The sequence below is a fragment of the Mastigoproctus giganteus genome, chromosome 10, assembly GCF_048544385.1.
Source record: "Mastigoproctus giganteus isolate SK-2022 chromosome 10, ASM4854438v1, whole genome shotgun sequence".
Lineage (NCBI taxonomy): Eukaryota > Metazoa > Arthropoda > Arachnida > Uropygi > Thelyphonidae > Mastigoproctus > Mastigoproctus giganteus.
In genome coordinates this window covers 184,558,962-184,584,470 of record NC_143584.1, presented here as the reverse complement: position 1 = coordinate 184,584,470, position 25,509 = coordinate 184,558,962, and the positions used below count along the sequence as shown (strand labels likewise).

At 37.9% G+C, this 25,509-nt stretch overlaps 1 protein-coding gene across 1 annotated transcript in view; it reads left to right on the top strand.

Moving 5' to 3' along the window:
* Window positions 1-25,262, top strand: part of LOC150079619 (secretin receptor-like) — a 122,792-nt gene extending 97,530 nt beyond the window's left edge. Inside the window, exons 9-13 of the mRNA XM_090383138.1 lie at window positions 12-81; window positions 2,194-2,285; window positions 3,923-4,067; window positions 4,625-4,666; window positions 25,137-25,262. Of these exons, the coding sequence (XP_090239264.1) occupies window positions 12-81; window positions 2,194-2,285; window positions 3,923-4,067; window positions 4,625-4,666; window positions 25,137-25,262 (475 nt within the window). The remainder of the gene's footprint in view (window positions 1-11; window positions 82-2,193; window positions 2,286-3,922; window positions 4,068-4,624; window positions 4,667-25,136) is intronic.
* Window positions 25,263-25,509: the final 247 nt, after the last annotated feature.

Sequence of the window (25,509 nt, the reverse complement as noted above, 5' to 3'; positions counted from 1 at the left end):
ATCTTTGCAAGCTGTTGGACAACTAATTCATATCAAGGATACTTCTGGATTATCAGGGGACCTATTACAGCATCAATTGTGGTAAGCTGCTCAATGAATCAATTTGTAAAATTAATATTACAGTTACTTCCATAAGAGTTGCCTCCTTAATAGAAATGCTGATTTATTCCATAAATTTGGAAATGCAAATATTTGTAATTAATATTTAACTCATAACAATACATTGATCTGACTGATTTGACTTCCTATTAGATTATTGTTATGAGCAGCATTTTGTGACTTGCCATTTATATCCGGTAACACTAACTAACCAGTCGAGAAAATTGGATTCTCATATATGAAATCAAACTTTTGTGTATCTACTATTTCAAGAATTCTTCAGGTATATTAAGTTATTTAGTATTTGATTTTAAAGAACACTATCAGAAATGGAAGTGGCTTTTTTATGGATCCCGATGTTATTGACTCAGCAACTGAAGGATTTTGATTTTCATTAGTATCTAGTGTTAGTTGACACACCTTGAAAATATAAAGTAAGTTCTAAAATATATTTCTTGACTAAATGCCCAAGAGTATGAAGGAGTTTACTTATGTGTGTGTGTGTGCATTACCCATGCATAAGTAAACTCCTTTATAAAGTAAGTTATTTTGAAGTGGCAATTAGGATAGGCCTACCTATTTTATGAACCTTCAGTATAGTGTATGAGACATTTTTTTTTTTTAAATAGTAATTCCAAAAGTGTAAATGTAATAGTAACAGTGTGGATGGGTTGAGATGTCTGAAAAAACACTTAATTAGCTCAGTGTTGAAAAATTGATTTTTATTATTTCATTCCATTATGGTAAAAGTCTAGTTCATACTAGTGAAAAAAGTTTACTTTGTTTTGGTGCAATTTTGTATTGTTCACTAGCCTGATTTAATATTATTTATTAATTATTAATTTATAAATACCAATCCAATAAAAAGATATTTAACAAGTATTAATATACACACTGTACATATTCTTAGATTAAAGATATTAAATCTCATATGTATAAATGTCTTACATATGTAAGATAAGTGCAGAAATTTGGGTTTGTCCAGGTTTTTGAATTCCCTGGTACTAGTATTAAGATTTTAAATATGGTAATGCTCATCATAATATATACTATTAATATTTAAGTTATGAAAAGGTGATGCACAATTGTAGCTCTCCATAAGTTTTTAACAAAACATTTAAAAATGATTCCCTATTTTTTTACCCTAAAATTAAGTTGAGCATCGAGTATCAATGTGAAAAAGGACAGAAAAGCAATTCTTCTATGTTGTTTTTCTGAGCATCTAAATTAATAAAAGCCATGATGAAGGCATACAGTAATACTTAAATTTTATAATAATTTTTCCAAGAGAATTAAAAAAGTATTAATCTATAGATTTTAAATAAAAGAGAAAAATATAAAACAATCATATTCTCCATTCAGTTAAACACTAAAACTGAATTCACAGATAACTGAATGTATATTGCAAAAGAAATATAATGTAACTTAAAGAAAAGTTAACATTAGTGCTCTTTTTTACTGAAATCAATGCATCATTTCACAAATTTCTTCAGTATTACACTATTTTCAAATGCATAGTACCGCAGAAGTATTTGGCTGTTTTTTAAAATGTGTTTAATTCAGTGGTAATAAATAGAAATACTTTTGTTTTTTGGAAACTGCTATGTATTCTAAAATAGTGCAGTACTGAAGCAATTTGTAGTGAAAATACTTCTGTATTTTCAATTTAAAATTCAGCTGGAAGGGTAGAAACCAACAAAAAAGATAGTGTTGTCTACTTATTCTTAAGTTTACTTTTCTTACCTAGGCCTTTAACTGAAATAATGAATTTTTACAAAATAATATATTTCGCATTTAGATAAATAGTATGTTTAACTCTATTAACAAAGGGTATTAGTGATTTTTTTGATATAATCCATTTTTTTACAACACAGAGTGAGTTTAACTTTATTATTAAATAAAGTAATAATACAAAATCTGTGAAGAAATAATCATTAAAATTTAAAAGAAAAAAATAGTATATGAAAATATTTTAGAACATCTGGCTGATCCCAATAAAATATCTGCATTATGTAATCTTTGATCCAAAAATATTCTAGATATATTTTTACAATGCAGATTTTGATGTATTAAGTTTTACAAATTATTTTTCAGGTAAATTTTGTTCTTTTCCTCAACATAACAAGAGTCCTATTTTTGAAAATTTTTTCTCTACAGACATCTGGTGCAGATTATGATAAATACAAGTGAGTTAGATAACATGTTTTACAATTACTTTTATTTATTTATTTTTTTAGTAAAAAAATATCTATTTCTTCCTAGCTGCATTAAAAGATATATAGAAGCAAAAAGTTCCGAAACTTGTATGGTATGAAGATCTGTTGTAATCAGAAGTTGTATTGCACCTTTAATATTAACTCCTTCCCACAGCCACACACTATTAGTGGAAATGTTTCTTACTGTGCATTTATAAATCCTGCAGGCATTCATTGACCTACACTGGTACTTCCATCATGACTGATTTCAGCTCCTATACTGACCTGAAACTGCAATCACTTCAGGGGCTATTCATTGACTTGAAAACTAAGCAAAGAATCTGTTTTGAGACCTGCTAGATATGTAATATGAAACAAATGCCTGTACCAGTACAAAATCAAAATTAAATTTATATGAAATGTTAAGATGTCAGAAAAAAACATGAAAAAAATACTAGTCGTTGACTAGGCAGCCCATGTATGGTCACAGCACATCAGACAAGAGACTTTTAAACATTACAAATACAATAAACAGAAGCCAATAAGCTAACTGATTTGTAAACTGTGCTTATATTTGTATGCTTAGTATATAGGAAACAGAAATCATTAACCAAAATTTGCAGTAATGAACATTCTGAAATCAGTTATTTATTATGTGCTGTTAGGCTAGTGGTTGTCAACTAGAAATCTGCTATGACCACAATTAGTTTCTGCAGTGACTGTATTTAATTTTTGTAACAGTTGCATTCAATTTTAAATAACTTTTTTAACACCTAACACTACTCACTCACATCACTCTTTCTACACTTCCTTTCTTCTGAGTTGTTTATTATATTATTACTTTTTGACTTTTTTTTGTATTATTCATGAAAATTGTTGGTGGCCACACTTGAGAATCAGTGTTAGGCATTGTATTACAAATACATGTAGCACAGTTGTGACCATAGATGTTGATGCACTGTAAAACAAATAAGCATATTCTCACCTAGTAACTGAAGGTCATGATCTTCTGAGTTCTTAACGTTAATGAAAATTAGCAGATACAAAGTTTTTTTAGAATTCATTGAAAAACCTTCCTCAGATGATTGATTGATTGATTGATTTGGTAGTTGTTGGCGCATCGGCTTCTGTGGCCATATTGCACCTCCCAAGGTTTTTGCAGTACTTTGATCCAAGCCCGAGGCGGGAATCGAACCCGCGACCTTTGGGTTGCCGGGCAGGTACTTTACCCACTCGGCCAGCCCGGTCGGCCTTCCTCAGATGAGTTGCAAATGGATTATCTAAGTGGCCTCGGGAATCATAGTCATCACTCTGCTGCTAGTATATCATTTATTTCAGTTGACCTGATACATAATAGTACCATGATTATTATAAAATCTGGGTTTTATCTCCTTGATATTATGGAAAATCATGCTACACAGCTTTAAAATATATTCTACTGTTCATTTTAGTTTAAAAAGTTAATTATTTACTATAACAACATAAAAGAACTTAAAATTAGATGTAAACAGGCCCGAAACTGAATCTGTTTCTGAACTTTCTTAATATATGTTGTCTTCTGATATTGATATGCATTTTAATTCTATTAGAAATATTTCCAACAAGTAAATGAAATTACTCTTTTATAGAAAGTGGTGTAAATCTACATTAATACTGCTGCCTCTGTTTGGTATCCACTATTCCATTTTTTTGGGCTTTTCGGTAGCACCTCAACTACAAGAGTCAGTGGAGCTGGCATGGCTATATACAGACCAGTTGTTCACATCATTTCAGGTATATGAAAATATTATATTTAGAGAACATTTTAATTAATTTAATCATATTTTTGTTTAGCTGGACACTTGTTCTTAATGATGATAGTGCGTTTTGTAATTTTTTTTTTTTTTTTTCTGAATAAACTGAAATAACATATTTAATGTGAATTGTATAACCAGAAATTGTTATTTTATCAGTATCAGATTTAGCACTTTTAGAAGGCTAAGCAGGAATACTTTTTTTGGGACTAATATGATATAAAAATACATGATCACATACACTTACTTGCACAATTTTTTTTTTTCAATGAATTAACTGTGAAATACATTGCAGACAAATGTTTCAGTATCAGAGTGTGTTAATGTTTGACATTGTGGCCTTACATTCATTAATATAATTTTGAGGGCTCCCCTAAATTTTGAGGTAATAAGTGGCCATTTATGCTTAAATCTGCCACTGATTTTTATAGGGCTTTTCTTTTTTTTTTTTTTTTTTTTGGCAAAACAATAAAGAAATAACTAGAAATATTTTTTTAGAAATGTTACTTAATTTTTCCTTTTTTTCTCCCCATATAGGGTGCAGTTGTATCATTTCTTTATTGTTATTTAAATAGTGAGGTAAGCATGTTGCAACCCTTCTGTGTTAATGTTATTTTAATATTTCATGAGTGAAGATATTAAAAAAAGTTTTATCCTTCTTAAACTATTTAATCATTAGTGTGCCTTTGTACATATTTAATATATTTGCCAGGCACTTTAGTTATGCCCTGCTAAAGTGTATATCCTGCTAATCTTTATCCAATATTTAGTTATTTAACTTATATGTAAAAAAAATGTATATATATATATATATATAAAAGTTGCAGGTGGACATGCTGTCATGGAAGTACTAGCACATTTTTTGTGCCTTTACTATCACTTGTGTTTAAAATTGGTTGTCATTTCCTTACCATATTACAATCACAAAAATACTTCAAATAACTAGGCCGATATATGTCTGTAGTCAGCCTACCTAAACATATCACATTGGCATACCAAAATTAATGGTACACCCTTATGATTGCAGGAAACTGCATGCGACTATGAATTAACATCATACATTTATTGAAGTTATTATTAAACAGTAATTTATTACTAATCAGAACAGAACAATTGATTACAATAGAATTCCTAGTTTTAGCTGACAAGCTTCTGTTGTGATCTGACCATTTCTCAAAGGCTATAAGTGGTATTTTATTCTAATTATATATATTTTAAATATCTTGTAATGATACATCAAATCATATTGTAAATGAGCAGCACTTGGTTAAAAAAAAATAGTTTTTTATACTAGGGAAACAGTGATTAAAAATAAGAACAAGATATAATTATCAAATAAGTATAATTAACATTTGTATAGGCTTCTTCAGAATTCTTATTTTTCTGTCAAAAAAACCAAAGAAGGAATTGGACAGAATTTTTGATACATGCAAAGGAGAGGCACGAGTGGTTTTCTGCCACTTAACCTAAAATGGGCAACATTTGACAAATTATGGAAATGGGGTATTCAACATAATCTACAGGTGGGATGTAATTTGAGCTATTATAATTCATCCCATCTGTACAATCCTGACTAGGCTGTGGTGCAAAGTGTTGACTGTTTGTTGATCATTGATAATTTTTTCAATTGTGATTGATGCTTGGTACAGATCTGATAATATTGCAAGAAGACATACCACCATGGTTGCTATTATGTTAGTACTAGTACCTGTTCTTTGAGTTTGTATTCTTACTCATGTTTAAATTTTTTTGTCATTTCCTGCAAGAAGTTCTTTAAAGTAGTTATGTTTTGGCCATATAAAGGTGATTAGCAGTTAGCCCAGAATTCATTTTAAATGTATACATATACATTTAACAACAATTTTTAAGACAATTAAATATCTATGGCAAAATGAGCATGTGGAAGAGCTAACAGTTTCAGAGGTGGGCATGACAGTTTGATTAAACTAAGAGAAATATCTGTGCATGGTATTTGTCAGGCATTAATCATTCCCACATCGATAATTGATATGTGCTAATGACTAGGTTAGCATTAAACATTGATAGACACCACTATATCTTGCCATCATACCCTACAGAATCTGAGTTAGGAGATATAAGTGACCACAGGCAAACCTATAAGTCCAGGATTTTCAATTAAATTACATAGAGGGCCACTAACCCCTTGACTGTTGAATCTCTGGTGGGCCAATCGTCAGTCAGTCAGTAGGAAAAGTGAAACTTCCAGTCCCTCATCATATCCATGTGGTTAGGGTCATAGCTTGTGAGTGCGATTCACAGCAGGTGTTCCATGTTTTCATCAGTACGTGAGCTCCTGTATACCTTGACTTAATGAATATTAATGAGCTAAAAGCACTTTCACCAATCCAGATTGATCCAAACATTGTTAGAATTTTTATAGCCAGCATTGTGATTTCAGGATATTTGCTGTTGGCATGCAGATCTATCCAAAATTTCATGTTGTGAGTAGACTTAAATAATTCAGTAACCCTTGACTGTGTCGTAAATTCACACATTTACAATTTATTTTTTATGAAAACCTAAAACATGAGCGGTATTAGAACCTATAATGCTTAGTACCGTGCTTTGGTCGGAGGTTGAGAAGACGAAAGAAAATATTTGTTGACATTAGACTTAAACTTTTATAGACTGTAATTTTCAGGAAACACATATGAAGGCACATGTTCGGACTGTTTTGAAACAGAGAGTGGGAACTATAGAAGCCAATTCAGAAGGACAGTGCCCATGGAAGTATCTGTAGAAAAGGCATGCAGCAGAAACAGTAAATCTATGAGACAGTGAGTGGAGAGACTCTGCTAGAGATGAGTCATTAATTAATCTAACTGCCCTCTTCTGAATGGAATCTAGAAGCCTGAGAGAGGTTTTGGGGCACCGCCCCAGATGTATTAGTATTAGTAATGGCCGCATGGTGCAAGAAAGCCTATAGCTTATGCTGCACCAGCCAAAAAAAAAAAAAAAAATCCGAACAAAACAATGATAAAAAAAAAATAAAATAAATAAATAATAATAATTAATAAAAAAAAAGGAAATTAAACTTATCATCCTATGTGCTTCCCTTACCCGAAAGTACTATCCAGATGACCTTTGAATTTCCCCAAACTGTTGGCCTCTACCACCTATGAAGGCAACTTATTCCAGTAATTTATAACTCGCTGGCTAAAATAAAATTTCCTGCAGTCCAATCTAAACATTTCCCCCCGTAACTTAAATTTATGTCCCCTAGTTCTAGCATCATTTATAGTCTTGAAAATTTCATCCTCATTCATTTTACTGATGCCTCTCAGAGTCTTAAACACCTCAATCAAATCTCCTCTAAGGTGTCTAGTTTCCAAACTCTGCAACCTACATATTCCAAGTCTTTCTTCATAAGGACGCCCTTTTGCCGATCTCACCAGGCGAGTTACCCTTCTTTGCACCCTTTCAAGAAGCTCGATATCTTTCTTTAGGTGCTGTCTCCATACTTGAACACAGTATTCCAAGTGTGGTCTAACATAAGCCTTATATAATGGGATTATCACGTCCCTATCTCTACTTGCAAAAGTTCGATAGATCATCGATAGGACACCATGGCCCTTCCTTGCAACCTGTTTACAATGCTCAGAGAATTTCATGTCTGACCGTATCGTAACACCCAAGTCCCTTTCCTCCAGTACTGGGTTTAGTTGAACTCCACCAAGTGAATAAGTTTTTTTGGATTACTGTTTCCCAGGTGTAATACCTTACACTTTGTTGGATTAAAGCATAGCTGCCATTTTTCTGACCATTCCTGAAGTCTATCTAGGTCTCTCTGAAGAAGCTCAGCTTAACAGTGATCATTAACTACTCTACCAATTTTAACATCATCTGCAAATTTAGACATCACGCCCTCTATATCCCTTCATCAATGTCGTTTATGAAAATTAAAAACAACAGTGGTTCTAATACTGATCCTTGGGGAACCCCACTTCTTACATCAATCCAATCTGAGGAATAGCCATTTATCACAACCCTCTGCCTCCTTCCCTGAAGCCATCCTTCTATCTATCTAAGGATTTTCCCAGTGATTCCAATCTGTTCCAGCTTATAAAGCAACCGCTCATGTGGGACTGAGTCAAAAGCTTTGCTGAAATCTAAATAAACAATATCAAAATTATTCCCTAAATCCAGCTCGTGAGTGACCCTTTCGAAATAGCAAACCAGATTTGTTAAACATGATTTTCCCTTTACAAAACCATGCTGAGTATCCTTGAGAATTTCAATTCGATCCAAATGATCCTGAATTCCACCCTTGATCATTGCCTCCATGATTTTCCATACTACTGAAGTCAGACTGACAGGTCGATAATTCCCCACTTCACTCTTAGAGCCACCCTTATATATGGGAGATACATTTGCACTTTTCCAATCCAAGGGAATCTCCCCAGAGTCTAGTGATGCTCGCATAATTAGCCTCAATGGTTTAATGCACTCGCTTGCCGCCTCCCTTAAGATTATAGGGTATATTCCATCAATTCCAGGAGCCTTACTGGTCTGTAGGCTCGAAAGTTTTTTCATTAAATAATCTTGCGAAATTTCAATATCATTAATTACATATTTTTTAACTTCACTCCCACAATTTCCCATTACCACAAAAGGTTTTTCATTTGTAAATATCGATGCAAAATAACTGTTGAGTTCATCTGCAACGGCAGCTGGTGTATTTAATACTATCCCCTTTCCCTTACGTAAAGGTCTGATCTGGTTTGTCCTGCTCTTCTTGGCATCCGTGATCACTTCCTGCTACTGGTTCCTGTACTGTCAGCCCTGTTATGTCATCTGATTCATGTGTGATGATGAGGTCTAGGATATTCTTTTCTCTAGTACTTTCCCTGATATGTTGATACAAATAACAGTCATCTAGCTGATTTAAAAATGTGGGAACAATATTCCATGGTAGGGCAGATTTAAGATTTGTACAGAGTGAACAGCTGTTTGGAAGAAAAGTAATGTTGAGAGCAAAAGAGAAAACCAAGTTTTTTAGAAGCAGAGGAAGCAATTTTTGTAATGTGCTTGTGCCAAGAGAGAGATTAGAAGTCAGGGTAACCCCCAAAAGAGATATATCATCTTGCTTAGAAATTGGAGTGTCACCAAAGATAAGAATAGGAGATGAAGAATCCTTTTTGCAAGATATAAGACAAGACTGGGTTTTAGAAGGGTTGAAATCAACTAAATTGTCTTTGCCCACTGGAAAATTACCTGAAGATCGGCATTTAAGGAATTGGTAGCAGATTTTCGAGAAGTTGAAGCTGATTGAACAGGGCAACGTTTCTCAAAATGGAAAGTGGAATGCAATGTGCTATCATCGGCAAAACTATGGATAGGATTTCCAGTCAATGGAAGAAGGTCATTAATATACAAGAGGAAAAGAGTGGGAGAAAGAACTAAACCTTGGGGGACACCAGCATTAGTGGAGAAGTCAGAAGACAGAGCCATCTACCATCACCCTCAGTGAGCGATCACAGAGAAAACTGGATAACCAATTACAAAAAACAGTTGGCAAACCATAAGATGGGAGCTTGTTTAGAAGACCTTTATGCCAAACACGATCGAAAGCCTTTGAGATGTCAAGAGCAACTGCTTGTGTTTCACCAACCTTTTCCATTGAATTTGTCCATAAACGGGTAACATAAGCCAGAATATCACTAGTGGATCGACACTGATGGAATCCATACTGGTGATCGTTGATCAGAAGGATGGATTCTAGGTAGTTTAAGAGATGGCGGTTAATTTATTTCATCATTACTTTAGAAAGAGTAGAAGTAATTGCAATGGGATGATAATTGTATGGGAGGGAGTTGTCATCCTTTTTAGGAACTGGCTGGATATGAACAAATTTCCAAGCAGAAGGGAAAACACCTTTGAAATAAGAAAGTGGAAAAAGGTGGCAAAGAACAGGAGTAAGTTCAGGAGCACACGTTTTGAGAACAAGTGGAGATTCAGGATCCAGGTCCTGGTGGTATTCCATCAGGACCTGGAGCTTTCTTAGCATCAAGATATGTCAAAATCCTTCTGACATCCTTTTGATGGAAGACCACAGGAAGCACTGACCTCCTGTTTTACCAAGATCATTAATACATGAGTTGGAAGAAAAATGGGATGCTAGCAGGTCAGCTTCTTTCTTGGCTGAAGTGAGAATAGAGCCATCTGGTTTTGACAAAGGTGGGAGCAGAGATGAGCAAAAGTTGCGGCCAACAGCTTTGGCAAGAGACCAGAATGCTCGGCTACCATTAGGGCAAGAAGCAAGTTTTCTACTCTTAGTCTGTTCAAAATCTAGTTTGGACTGATTAATAACTGCTTTACAATTGTTGCGATCTTTGGTGTAGGCAGAAAATGAAACTGAAAAATTGGAAACAAGCCAATTACAATATGCAAAATAGACCAGAATGCTCGGCTACCATTAGGGCAAGAAGCAAGTTTTCTACTCTTAGTCTGTTCAAAATCTAGTTTGGACTGATTAATAACTGCTTTACAATTGTTGCGATCTTTGGTGTAGGCAGAAAATGAAACTGAAAAATTGGAAACAAGCCAATTACAATATGCAAAATTCTTCTCTTGAACATCTTTAGCACATTTATTAGAAAACCAAGGTTTTGATAAAGGATGACATTTTAAAGTGAAGTGTGGAATAAAGGATTCCATTCCTACAAGAATAATTTCACTGACACAATCTACAAGAATAATTTCACTCACAATAAATCGTTTGTGGATTTATTGGATGATTATTTTCTACATCAGCATGTTCGGGAGGCAACTAGAGGGAGTAATACTCTTGATCTGATTATCAGTAGTGAATCTTCATGCATTACGAATCTGCAGATAAAGGAACCAATAGGTGGCAGTGATCACAGTGTGCTAAAATGGGATTTACTCAAAGAGGTAACTACCATCAGGGGTAAAGGGAAGGGTTTTTGCTTTCGTAAAGGCGACTATGATGATTTGAGACAGTATTTAAATTCTATACAGTGGAACCAACTGATGATGCTACCAACAGCAAATTCAAAATGGGAAGCATTCAAAGAACTTATCTTGGAAGCTACCAGGCTTTGCATACCATCTAAGAAATATTGTTCAAGGTTTAGGCCTAAATGGATGTCAGATGAACTAATGAGACATACAGCAGAGAAGAAAAATGCATGGGATACATACAAATTAATGGGTGACATGGAAGCCTATGATAGATATAAGCTGATCTGTAACAAAGTCACAAAGGAGATTAGGCAGGCAAAGGCAGATTATGAGAAATCCTTGGCAAAGGATGCAAAGAAAAACAGAAAAGAGTTCTTTACCTATGTAAACTCAAGAAGGAAAGAGATGAATCAGATTGGTCCACTGGATATTGATGGTTCAACAGTTGAAGATCCTGCTCAGGTGGCTAACAAACTAAACGAGTATTTTGCATCTACGTTCACACATGAGGAGTTATTCAGGAAAGGGAATGCCGTACGTGAAGTAAACACTGGCAGTCAGCTAGATGATTCTGTAATAACTGAGAGGAACGTGGAGGAGAAATTGTTGAGGATAAACATAAAAAAGGCACCTGGGGTGGTTGGGATCTATCCAGTTATATTAAAGGAGGCAGCAAAGGAAGTAAGCAAACCCTCAGCCATAATTATGAGAGCTTCCTTGGACTCACAGGAGATACCCATAGAATGGAGATGTGCAAATGTGACCCCAATTCACAAAGGAGGATCAAAGACTGACACAAGTAATTATGGACCTGTGAGTTTAACTTCTTTTCCAGGAAAATTAATGGGGACACTGGTTAAAGAAGCACTGCAGGATCATCTAGACAAGACTTCAGTTATAGCTCGGACACAGCATGGTTTTGTTAAGGGAATGTCTTGCCTGACCAATTTGACTGGATACTGTGATGTAGTCACAAAAGAACTGGATGCAGGGAATAACTTTGATATTATATATTTGGATCTTAGAAAGGCTTTTGATACTGTTGCACATGGAAGACTGCTGCACAAATTTGAGCAATGTGGCATTGGAGGCAAATTGCTGCTATGGATAAAGGAATGGTTGAGTGACAGAAGAGAGAGAGTGGTAATCAATGGACACTGCTCAACGTGGACTAATGCTATTAGTGGAGATCCTCAGGGTTCAGTGTTGGGTCCATTGTTGTTTTCTGTATTTATAAATGATATTGATGATGGTATATCAAGCTTAATGTCAAAGTTTGCAGATGATACAAAGTTTGGTAGGGTTGTTAAGGACACTACTGACGCTATGGTGCTGCAACAGGATCTGGAAAGGTTGAGCAGATGGGCTGAGAGGTGGCAAATGAAGTTTAACATTGACAAATGTAAAGTACTGCATATGGGAAACAATAACCCCAGAGCAATGTATCAACTCTGTGGTCCTACATTGACAGTGGTAGAGCATGAAAAGGACCTGGGGGTAATTGTGCAGGCAGATATGAAGTTCTCTGAGCAGTGCAGACGAGCTGCAGGGATAGCTCATGGTGTCTTGTCAATGATATACAGGAATTTTTCTAGCAAGGATAAGGAGGTGATTATTCCGTTGTTTAAGGCAATGGTCAGGCCACACCTTGAGTACTGTATACAGGTCTGGAGGCCTCATTTCAAGAAGGATGTAGAGCTGCTGGAACGAGTACAGAGAAGGGCAACACAATAAGTGAATGGAACAAAGGGTTGCTCTTATGAAGAAAGGCTTAAGCTTTGCAAATTACAGTGTCTGGAGACTAGGCACCAGCGAGGTGATCTGATAGAGGTGTATAAGGTTTTGAATGGTTTGAGCATGCTCAATGCCGATGGGAGTCTTCCACTTACTCAGAATAATCACCTGAGAGGGCCTAAATTCATATTGAGGAAAGACAGATGTAGGATAGATGTGCGGAAATTTGCCTTTAGCCATTGGGTAGTTGGTTGGTGGAACAGACTTCCATCCTTTGTTGTAACCCCAGGGGCTCACATCTGGTGAGTATGGGCTTGGCGCACCCAGGGTCGTGAGCTGGATATCATCATTCTTCTCTTTCTTGATGATTCCCTTCTACCTTTCTCTCTCTCAGGGTAATTCGGGAATTTTTTTTTTTTTTTTGGCTGGTGCAGCCTAAGCCTTAGGTTTCCTTGCACCATATTTAACATTGACAAATGTAAAGTACTGCATATGGGAAACAATAACCCCAGAGCAATGTATCAACTCTGTGGTCCTACATTGACAGTGGTAGAGCATGAAAAGGACCTGGGGGTAATTGTGCAGGCAGATATGAAGTTCTCTGAGCAGTGCAGACGAGCTGCAGGGATAGCTCATGGTGTCTTGTCAATGATAATAATAATAATAAGTTGATAGCCTAAATAAATTTAAGACTCAGCTGGACAGGTATTTGGAATGAACGGAGGGATGAAATGGGAGAATTTTTTTTTTTTTTTTTTTTTTTAGCTGATTCTGCATAAACATGCTTTCTTGCATCATATGCCTCTACTAATGCTAATGCTATGTTTGTTTGTTTGTTGTTTGGTTTTTAGGAGCATTAGCAACTAAAGCCATATTGCTCTGGGATATGCAGTGGTCATTCCCTGACCTTTCCGCATCCTCTGTATTTGGTGGTGACTGGCTTGAACCCCGGTCTAATCAAGAAGCGTGTGCTACGCATTGCTGCTCCTTCCCACCTGGCTACGGAGGCACCACTAAATGTTATAAGTATGGTCATACTGCCAGGGACTGCAGTCAAAAAGAACCTGTCTGGTCACTGGCCATGATTACAAAACTGCAAAAATAAGTCTCAGCAGCCAAAATGTGCTACCTGCAAAGCATGGCTGACTGACTATGCACACAGCATCATGGATGACAAATGCTCGTGCTATAAAAAAATGGCAAAACTTATACAATCTAGGACCAATTATTGTTGTTATTGTTATTTTAGTTTTTAGGAGAATTAGCAACTAAAGGCCATATTGCTCCAGGGATATGCTGTGGTCATTCCCTGACCTTTCCGCATCCTCCGTATTTGGTGGTCATGGGCTCGAACCCCAGTCTAATCAAGAAGCGTGTGCTACGCACTACTGCTCCTGCCCACCTGGCTATGGAGGCACCAGGACCAATTATGGGCCAGATTGAAAATATAAACGTGACTAGGGCTCTAAATCTCGTCCAATTGAATGCTCAAAGAGCAAGAGCTGTTGTAGATACACCGGACCGAACCTATTGGTAACTCTCTAGGAGGCTTCCGGATCAGCTAGTGTATAATCTTGCTACCTCTACTCTGCCAGATAGTGACTGGAGGGAGTCCAAGTAGTATGTATGCGGGGAGCATTGTCGAGGCCACGTTATGTCAAGGATCTGGGTATATTCTTACGTGTACGCTATATCCAAAAATTTCATTACTTCATACAGCATGTCCCACCCACTTTTTCTTACCATTGAATACACCATGAATTGTCAAACTAATAGAGCAAGCTTATCTGCGAAAAGATCTAAACCTCCCAAGCACTTCCTAATTCATTTCACAAACATACGTGGTCTCAATTATAATCTCAACGATGTCCATTTCCACTTGCAGTCTGCCAAACCCCATGTACTTTTTCTGACAGAATCTCAGTTATCGGTGGAGTCAAGTACTGCTCATCTCAGATGCCCAAATTATTCGCTGTATGATTCCTTTCGCCTCAAAGGTGGTACTTGTGCATATGTCCGTTCTGATATTCCCTGTCAGAGACTTGGCAATTTGGAATCTCCTCTCTTTGATCTTCTCTGGCTTAAAATCTCTCTACCTCATTGTGTCAAATTCATCTGTTGTCTCTACCGTTCTCCCAACTCAACTAATCACTTGGAGCTCTTTGACTTCCTCTCTTTGCAACTTGACTTTCTCCAGTCCAACTTTCCTAACAGTGAGGTAATTTTCCTTGGTGATTTTAATATTCACAACTCCAGCTGGCTTCCATTTTCTAGTCACACCGACCCAGCAAGTCGAGATGCTGAGGCTTTTGCAATTACTAATGACCTAGCACAGATTGTTCATTTACCTACAAGAATACCGGACAATCCTAATCATAGAGCCAATACGCTCGATCTTTTTCTCACAAACAAACCTTCTAAGTACACGGTCGAAGTGAGAGCTCCTTTAGGCACTTCAGATCACAACTTGGTGATTGTCTCTTCTCCAATGGAACCTTTATCTCATGGCTATTCCCAACCTCGTGTTGTTTGGCATTACAAGAATGCAAAATGGGATGACCTGCGAGACTTCTTTTTTTCTTTTCCTTGGTCGGATTACTGTTTCAAAACTTCTGATGTCAAAGTTTGCTCAGATCGTGTCAGTGAAATTATTCTTGCAGGAATGGAATCCTTTATCCCACACTCCACTTTAAAATCTCGTCCTTTATCTAAACCTTGGTTTTCCAATAAATGTGCTAAGGCTGTTCAAGAGAAGAATGTTGCATATCGTAATTGGCTTGTTTCTAATTCTTCAGTTTCATTTTCTGGCTACACCAAAGCTCGCAACAAATGTAAAGCAGTTATTAATCAGTCCAAACTAGAGTTTGAACAGGCTAAGAGTAGAAAACTTGCTTCTTGCCCTAATGGTAGCCGAGCATTCTGGTCTCTTGCCAAAGCTATTGGCCACAACTTTTGCCCATCTCTGCTCCCACCTCTGTCCAAACCAGATGGTTCTGTTGTCACTTCAGCCAAGGATAAGGCTGACCTGCTAGCATCCCATTTTTCTTCGAGCTCATGTATTAATGATCTTGGTAAAACATCTCCCACCATTCCCAACATGCTCCATTCAATGCCTCCTGTGGTCTTCCGTCAAAAGGATATCAGAAGGATTTTGATGAATCTTGATGCTAAGAAAGCTCCAGGTCCTGATGGTATTTCTCCACTTGTTCTCAAAACCTGTGGTCCTGAACTTACTCCTATTCTTTGCTGCCTTTTTTCACTTTCTTATTCCAAAGGTGTTTTTCCTTCTGCTTGGAAATTTGCTCATATCCAGCCAGTTCCTAAAAAGGGTGTCAAATCCCTCCCATCCAATTATCGTCCTATTGCAATTACTTCTACTCTTTCTAAAGTAATGGAGAAATCAAGTAACCGCCAACTCTTAAACTACCTAGAAACCTTCCGTCTGATCAATGATCGCCGGTATGGATTCTGACAGTGTCGATCCACTGGTGATACTCTGGCTTACGTTACCCATTTATGGACTAATTCAATGGAAAGGTTCGGTGAAACACAAGTAGTTGCTCTTGACATCTCAAAGACTTTTGATTGTGTTTGGCATAAAGGTCTTCTAAACAAGCTTCCATCTTATGGTTTGTCAACTGTTTTTAGCAATTGGTTATCCAGTTTTCTCTCTGATCGCTCACTGAGGGTGATGGTAGATGGCTCTCTGTCTTCTAACTTCCTCACTAATGCCAGTGTCCCCCAAGGTTCAGTTCTTTCCCCCACTCTTTTCCTCTTGTATATTAATGACCTTCTTCCATTGACTGGAAATCCTATCCATAGTTTTGCCGATGATAGCACATTGCATTCCACTTTCCATTCTGAGAAACCTTGCTCTGCTCAATCAGCTTCAACTTCTCGAAAATCTGCTACCAATTCCTTAAATGCCGATCTTCAGGTTATTCTCCAGTGGGGCAAAGACAACTTAGTTGATTTCAATCGTTCTAAAACTCAGTCTTGTCTTATATCTCGCAAAAAGGATTCTTCTGCTCCTATGCTTATCTTTAGTGACACCCCGATTTCTAGGCAAAATGATATATCTCTTTTGGGGATTATCCTGACTTCTAATCTCTCTTGGCACAAGCACATTACAAATATTGCTTCCTCTGCATCTAAAAAACTTGGTTTCCTCTTTCGCTCTCATCGTTACTTTTCTTCCAAACAGCTGCTCACTCTGTATAAATCGCAAATCTGCCCTGCCATGGAATATTGTTCTCACATCTGGGGTGGTGCCCCCAAAACCTCTCTCAGGCTTCTTGATTCCATTCAGAAGAGGGCAGTTAGGTTAATTAATGATTCATCTCTAACAGAGTCTCTCCACTCGCTTTCTCATAGACGTACCGTTTCTGCTGCACGCCTCTTCGACATATACTTCCATGGGCACTGTTCTTCTGAATTGGCTTCTATAATTCCCGCTCTCTCTTTCAAAACAGTCCGAACACATGCCGTCACCAGCCAACATCCATTTACTGTCCAACTTCAAACCCACAGAACCAACTTTTCATCTTCCTCATTTATTCATTCTGTTGCTTTCTGGAACAACCTTCCTTCATACGTATTTCCTGAAAATTACAATCTACAGAAGTTCAAGTCCAGTGTCAACAAATATCTTCTTTCGTCTTCTCAACCTCCAACCCAAGCACGGTACTAAGTACTATAGGTTCTAATACCTCTCGTGTTTGGGGTTCACATAAAAAAAAAAAAAAAAATAGGAGCATTAGCAACTAAAGGCCATGTTGCTCCAGGGATATTCTGTGGTCATTCCCTGACCTTTCCGCATCCTCCGTGTTTGGTGGCCATGGGCTCGAACCCCGGTCTAATCAAGAAGCGTGTGCTACGCACTACTGCTCCTGCCCACTTGGCTATGGAGGCGCCAGGACCAATTATGGGCCAGATTGAAAATATAAATGTGACTAGGGCTCTAAAGCTCGTCCAATTGAATGCTCAAAGAGCAAGAGCTGTTGTAGATCAGATCAAGCTCAAATTAGAAGAAAATGACATAGACATCTTGGTACTCCAAGAACCATACACACACATATGAGTAGGGTTCAAGGATACCCAAGAAACTACAAAATCATAGAATGCACCATGGGTGTTCCTTCTACAGCAATAGTAGTTAAAAACACTGACCTTATAGTTGCAATGTGTGCTCATATCACTAGTGCTGTGGGACAGTTCTATAGTCAACGAACATCTACAGTTCAACCCTAGATATAAATCCTACAATAAAATATTTACAAGCAGTCACAGGCCTGCTACCTACAGCAAATATCATAGTATGTGCTGATGTCAACTGCCCGTCAGCCTTATGGCATAGCTGTACAGAAGACAGAGCAGGCACAGGTGCACACACGCACAAGCTGACCAGGTATTGTCAGATTTTATAGCAACCTCACCCTTTCAAGTGATAAATCAACCTAATAACTTACCAACTTTTAGCAGTACCATGTGGGAGAATGACATTGATGTTGCTCTTGCCACCAATTCAATAGCCTCTAAAATTACAGACTGGTGTGTCCAGCTTGGCTGGACCACATCAGATCATAGAGCATCACTTTCAAACTAAACAGGCAATTACAAATAACCCAACATTCCTTGTTGGATATCAAAAGGTATAACCTTAAAAAGGCAAACTGGCAGATATTTGCAGAACATACAGCGGCTGAGCTGCAAAAACAGGAAAACGAGTGGTCTAGATCAGACAGCTGTAGCCCGAATGAACAAGCACTGACTATGACAAAAATTTTAACAATTGTCTGTTAAAATGTTTGTCATAGTCAGAAAAAACCGAGGAAGCAGGCAGTCCCCTGAACTGACTATACTCGGGAGAAGGGTGTACCAGGCAAGGAGAAATTTTCAAAGAGCCAGAACATCTTGACCACAAAATGAGGTGGATGCACTGAGATATTCTTAGAGAACTCTCAGGAAACAGTATACAGCCCTCATAAGAAACAAGAAAAAGGAATGCTGGAGGCACTTGGTGGGAACTACTGAAACAATAACCCTTGGGGAGTTGTTTACAGAATAGGGACCAACAAGCTGCCAAGAGGAGATGTCTTGGAAACTACTGTCAAACCAGATGGAACTCCAACCCTGTGTTTGGCGGATTCTGTAAATAACATCTTAGACAGTATTATTCAGACTGAAATTGGGGATCATTCCCCCACCCAGCTATACATTATTAAAGAAAACACTGAATATGAATGTGAAAATGCCAATATTGAACCCCTGTTTACTATACAAGATTTAGAAATAGCACTATCTAAAATCAAAAACAATAAATGCCCAGGTTTAGACCTCTTAGAGGTTGAGATTATCAAAAAAATTAGCAGAAATAGCACCAGAAAAATTAATAGTACTATATAATAACTGTATGACAGAAGGCATATTCCCAAAAATATGGAAAAAAGCTGTGTTAAGATTAAATCTCAAAAACCCCGAGAAACTGCCTACTGATCCCAAATCATATAGACCAATAGCCCTACTCCCTGTACTAGGGAAAATATATGAAAGACTAATATATAGTAGATTAGCTCAATACTACATGGAAGCAGGTTTACATAGCAACAGTCAGTATGGTTTTAAGCAGGGCAACTCTATGGAGGATGCCATGCACCACCTACTGACAACAGTTAGAAACTCAGAGGAGAAATATATGTTGGCAATCTCCATTGACTTTGCTGGGCATTTGACTCACTCTGGTGGCCTAGTGTCCTTAGGAGACTCTGCCAGGAAAATGCCCCACAAAACCTCTATAAGGTAATAAACAGCTACCTTACAGACAGAGGTGTCTCAGTATGCACAAAGTTACAGGAATTGACACGCCTTGTGAATAAAGGCTGCCCACAGGGTTCAATCCTTGGCCCATTCTTCTGGAACATTGTTATAGATGAATTTCTGGCCTTGGATCAGGGTCCCGTATAAAGCCTGGCCTTTGTAGATGACCTGATTTTCCTTGTAAAAGGTAACACGCAAGTGGTTGCAGAGCAAAGATCAAATACCGCCCTCTTGCAGCTGCAGGAGTGGGCATAAATGCACATGCTCAAAATATTGCCTGAAAAAAGCAAATACTTCTAAAAGGCATTTTGGAGATAAGATGTCCACAAATCAAAATTAACACAACCACTATAAAAATGGTAACAGAGCTAAAATATCTTGCAGTGGTCTTTGATTCAAAATGAACTTTTTATCCCCATTTGACCTACTTGGTGAAGAAAGTGAGAAATTATGCAGGTATGATTGCCAGGATCAGTCGATCAGACTGGGAGCTCAAAAGAAAGACCCTGGCAATCATATACTGTGCAATGTTCCTACCTGTTATCACCTATGGAGCCAGTGCATGGATCACCCGCTCGGCCATAGTAAGAAATAGGAATAAATTATAATCAATACAAAGGACAATACTACTCACTATTACCAGAGCATGTCACAGTAAGCACACCTGCGCTACAGTTGCTGGCCGGAGCTCTCCCACTTTACCTGGAAGTAGCCAAAAGAGGCTTATATTATAGATTTAAAAAAAGGCATACCCACAGAATTTCTGGGGATAGCCCTTGATACAACCAACACCTTCAATGCTGAAAGAAAAAGAATAGCCACAAAGCTCCATGAGCTATGGCAAACAAAGTGGGAGTAGGAAACCAGAGGTCTGGTTACTAAAAGGTTTCTGCCACAGGTGGTAATTGTTAGCATAAATTGTTAGCTTAGGGGCATACCACCTAAGTGGTATGTCCCTGGACTTTTTGCAACATTTATATTGACAGGTCATGGCTCCCTAAAGGCAGAACTAACCTCCTTAGGGCTGACTGATTATCCAAACTGTACCTGTGGCGAGAGTGAAGACTGGGCACACATTCTATATGAATGTATAATATATGACATCCCCAGAACAGAGGTAATAGCACAGATTGGTCCCCTTCCCAGGTGAGAACATCTGTTCATCATAGAAGAGGAAAATTATAAAGCCTTTACATCCTTCACACAGAAAGTATTCGAAATGCGCAGGACTATCCAAAGAATGGCAATTCAGTCCCCCAGCAATTAAACAATAATCAATAGTTAAAATTGCCCAAGTTTCCTGCCAAATTCCTGCCACGCCCAGATGATGACTTAAAAACTGTCAGGATAGCAGTATTCTGTGCCCTGACAGAAACCTGACATTACAAAACCTCCCAGGACTATACTGCCATGAGTAGGAACCTGGGGCCCACACTAAATAAGTAACCATGTAGGGGAGGGAGATGTACAGGCAGAGCCAGGGAAGCAGATTAGCTGAAAAATATCAGTAAGCTAGTAGCAAGGGGATGCAATGTAGAATGAATGAAAAACAGAATGAATAGGCTGGGCTGTTGTTTGGTTTTTAGGAGCATTTAGCAACTTTTTTTTTTTTTTTTATGAGAACCCCAAACACGAGAGGTATTAGAACCTATAGTACTTAGTACCGTGCTTGGGTTGGAGGTTGAGAAGACGAAAGAAGATATTTGTTGATATTGGACTTGAACTTCTGTAGATTGTAATTTTCAGGAAATACGTATGAAGGAAGGTTGTTCCAGAAAACTGCAGTTGAATGAATAAATGAGGAAGATGAAAAGTTAGGTTCTGTGGGTTTGAAGTTGGACAGTAAATGGATGTTGGCTGGTGGCGGCACATGTTCGGACTGTTTTGAAAGAGAGAGCGGGAATTATAGAAGCCAATTCAGAAGAACAGTGCCCATGGAAGTATCTGTAGAAGAGGCATGCAGCAGAAACAGTGCGTCTATGAGAAAGCGAGTGGAGAGACTCTGTTAGAGATGAATCATTAATTAACCTAACTGCCCTCTTCTGAATGGAATCAAGAAGCCTGAGAGAGGTTTTGGGGGCACCACCCCAGATGTGGGAACAATATTCCATGGCAGGGCGGATTTGCGATTTATACAGAGTGAGCAGCTGTTTGGAAGAAAAGTAATGCCGAGAGCGAAAGAGAAAACCAAGTTTTTTAGATGCAGAGGAAGCAATATTTGTAATGTGCTTGTGCCAAGAGAGATTAGAAGTCAGGGTAATCCCCAAAAGAGATATATCATTTTGCCTAGAAATCGGAGTGTCACTAAAGATAAGCATAGGAGCAGAAGAATCCTTTTTGCGAGATATAAGACAAGATTGAGTTTTAGAAGGGTTGAAATCAACTAAGTTGTCTTTGCCCCACTGGAGAATTACCTGAAGATCGGCATTTAAGGAATTGGCAGCAGATTTTCGAGAACTTGAAGCTGATTGAGCTGGACGAGGTTTCTCAAAATGGAAAGTTGAATGTAATGTGCTATCATTGGGAAAACTATGGATAGGATTTCCAGTCAATGGAAGAAGGTCATTGATATTCAAGAGGAAAAGAGTGGGGGAAAGAACTGAACCTTGGGGGACACCGGCATTAGTGGAGAAGTTAGAAGACAGAGAGCCATCTACCATCACCCTCAGTGAGCGATCAGAGAGAAAACTGGATACCCAATTACTAAAAACAGTTGGCAAACCATAAGATGGAAGCTTGTTTAGAAGACCTTTATGCCAAACACGATCAAAAGCCTTTGAGATGTCAAGAGCAACTACTTATGTTTCACCGAACCTTTCCATTGAATTAGTCCATAAATGGGTAACATAAGCCAGAATATCACCAGTGGATCGACACTGACGGAATCCATACTGGCGATCGTTGATCAGACGGAAGGTTTCTAGGTAGTTTAACAGTTGGCGGTTAATTGATTTCTCCATTACTTTAGAAAGAGTAGAAGTAATTGCAATGGGATGATAATTGGATGGGAGGGATTTGTCACCCTTTTTAGGAACTGGCTGGATATGAGCAAATTTCCAGGCAGAAGGAAAAACACCTTTGGAATAAGAAAGTGAAAAAAGGCGGCAAAGAATAGGAGTAAGTTCAGGAGCACAGGTTTTGAGAACAAGTGGAGAAATACCATCAGGACCTGGAGCTTTCTTAGCATCAAGATTCATCAAAATCCTTCTGATATCCTTTTGACGGAAGACCACAGGAGGCATTGAATGGAGCGTGTTAGGAATGGTGGGAGGTGTTTTACCAAGATCATTAATACATGAGCTCGAAGAAAAATGGGATGCTAGCAGGTCAGCTTTATCCTTGGCTGAAGTGACAACAGAACCATCTGGTTTGGACAGAGGTGGGAGCAGAGATGGGCAAAAGTTGTGGCCAATAGCTTTGGCAAGAGACCAGAATGCTCGGCTACCATTAGGGCAAGAAGCAAGTTTTCTACTCTTAGCCCGTTCAAAAACTAAGGCCATATTGCTCCGGGGATATGCAGTGGTCATTCCCTGACCTTTCCGCATCCTCTGTATTTGGTGGTCACAGGCTCGAACCCCGGTCTAATCAAGAAGCGTGTGCTACGCACTGCTGCTCCTGCTCACTTGGCTACGGAGGCGGCAATAGGCTGGGCACTGAGTGAACTAGAAATTATGGAAAAAGGGAATAAATGGCAGTTTTGGTGAAAGAAAGAGTGACCTAGCATGAGGGGAAAGAGAGAGTGAATGGGAATGAGTGGAAGAGCAAATGTAATTGGCTGAAAGAATACAAAGTTAAAAATAACTTATATTACTTTATATATACTAACAAACATTTACTAATACAAACACTATCACTGCATTCTCCTCTGGCCTGCAAAAAACTTGTGGCTAGGCCTGCACCACAAATGAAGAATAACAGTAAGTTGAGGTGCCTAGAGAATGCAGGGCAGAAAGCAAGAGTTGAATAAATGAAATGAAAGCCAGAAGAATGAATGAAAGTGTACGTGTGTGAGAGAAAGAACACAAGCCATAAATACTACAGTTAAGTATACACTAACCCTAGTTTTAATTAGTATTTAAATTTACACTATACATCATTGCACTCCCCTACCCCCGGTGTGTGAGAAAAAGATGAATGAGTGAGTGAAAAGAAAAAAAAAAAAAAAAATATATATATATATATATATATATAACTTGGAAAAAAAAAAAAAAGAAAAGAAAAGAAAAAGAGTATATATATATATATATATAAAAATAGAGTGAGAATGCAGATTATGAATGAAGTAAATGTCTCTCTCCCACTCCTTCGCCTGGTGGGTTCCCCACTGCCAGCTAACATGTCCCACCTCCAGAGTAGGATTGTCAGTTTGACCTTCCTACCGGATTCAACACTACATGGACATGAGAATCATCACCAACGGAGACATACTGTGGCCTTGTTGCTGACATGCCATTGGCGATCTGAACTGGGTACTCTAACCTGGTTCCCTTTAAAACCCCATCCCCAGGAAGGGAGGGGAGGAGACAGGTCTCTGTCTCCTCCCCGCCTTCCCCCATACTTCGCCGGGTGGGCTCTTCTCCACTGACCTCTTTGGGGATGCCTACTGTATTGTCTCTATCCTTCTATCTGTTTCCCCCATCTTCAGTCTCCCCCACAATAAACCAACCAAGTATAGCTCCCAACAATGCCACCAAATTCTAATCAACATTTAAATTCTACCGCTTTCTGATAAATCTCTTTCAGTCAAATTCTAGTGTACACCCCCCATTTTTTTTTGTATATATATATAGGCCTTGCCACTGAAATCATTGGAAATTAGGTGGTGACTAAATGGTCAGAGAAACAACAGAATACTGTATAATGCTACACAACAGACCACTCCACACACACACACACTTTTAAATCTCTGGCCTCCACAGAGTTCTGTGTCACTCACAAAGAATACAATGCAGAGATAGGGGGAGCCACTGGTGCCGTCAGACAACTAACACACTTTACATAGTTCACTGATGTTTTTATCTTTTCCTTGGAGACAAATTTTAGATCATTAATGTAAAAAAAAAAATCAACCAAAAATGCTAGATTGAAAAGATGGTGGGCATCCCTCAAAATATCAGCAAAATATTTAGTTTTATTACTGTCTTCAATCTGCTGCAAAAAACTAAATTTTATTTCTTAATTTTCATATAATTTTTTTCAGCATTCTTCGCTTGCTTAACACCTCATTTTATTGTAACCAACCTAGTCAGGACCCTCAGCATCAATATCTTTCAAAAGCTGCTTTAGTTGCTTATGTGACAATACTGATTTTGATCAGAGAAAATTAACTAACTTGGTCATTTCAGTCAGGAGAAAGTGAAAGTCTGGAGAAGGTGAAAGTTTTGAACACAGTGTTCCAGTATCTATAATACAGTGATAAGAAATAAGATTGAGTTTTGTTTCTTTAAGCTTGCCAACAAGCCCACTGCTTTCACCTATTATAGCTAGAACCCCATTGTTGCACATCTTCACTTCTAAGTTCTTTGACATTAATAATTTTAAAACTTCATTGCAGCTTATTTCTCCTATTGTCCATCTGTGTAGAGCTACTAGTCCCAACGAATACATTACCATTAAAGAGTGTTGCAAAAACTGCAAGCTGGGCTATATCAGCACAATCCGAAGTTTCATCCATGGCTAAAGAAAAGTATTTCCATGCAGACAGTTCAGCAAGTAATTGATTGGCTGCAATGTTTGTGAGTTCACTACAGCATCGTGTAGCGGTATCATTTGATAAAGGAATCTTTTGAAACTTTTTAACTGTTTCTTTCCTCTCTAATACTTTTGTTTCACCACCTCAGTGAGAGTGAAGGGTAGCATTTTTTTAGCTAGAATCCATGATACTCTCAAAGAAGCATCCGTACATTTTTCCTGTGATGCCGAAGGTC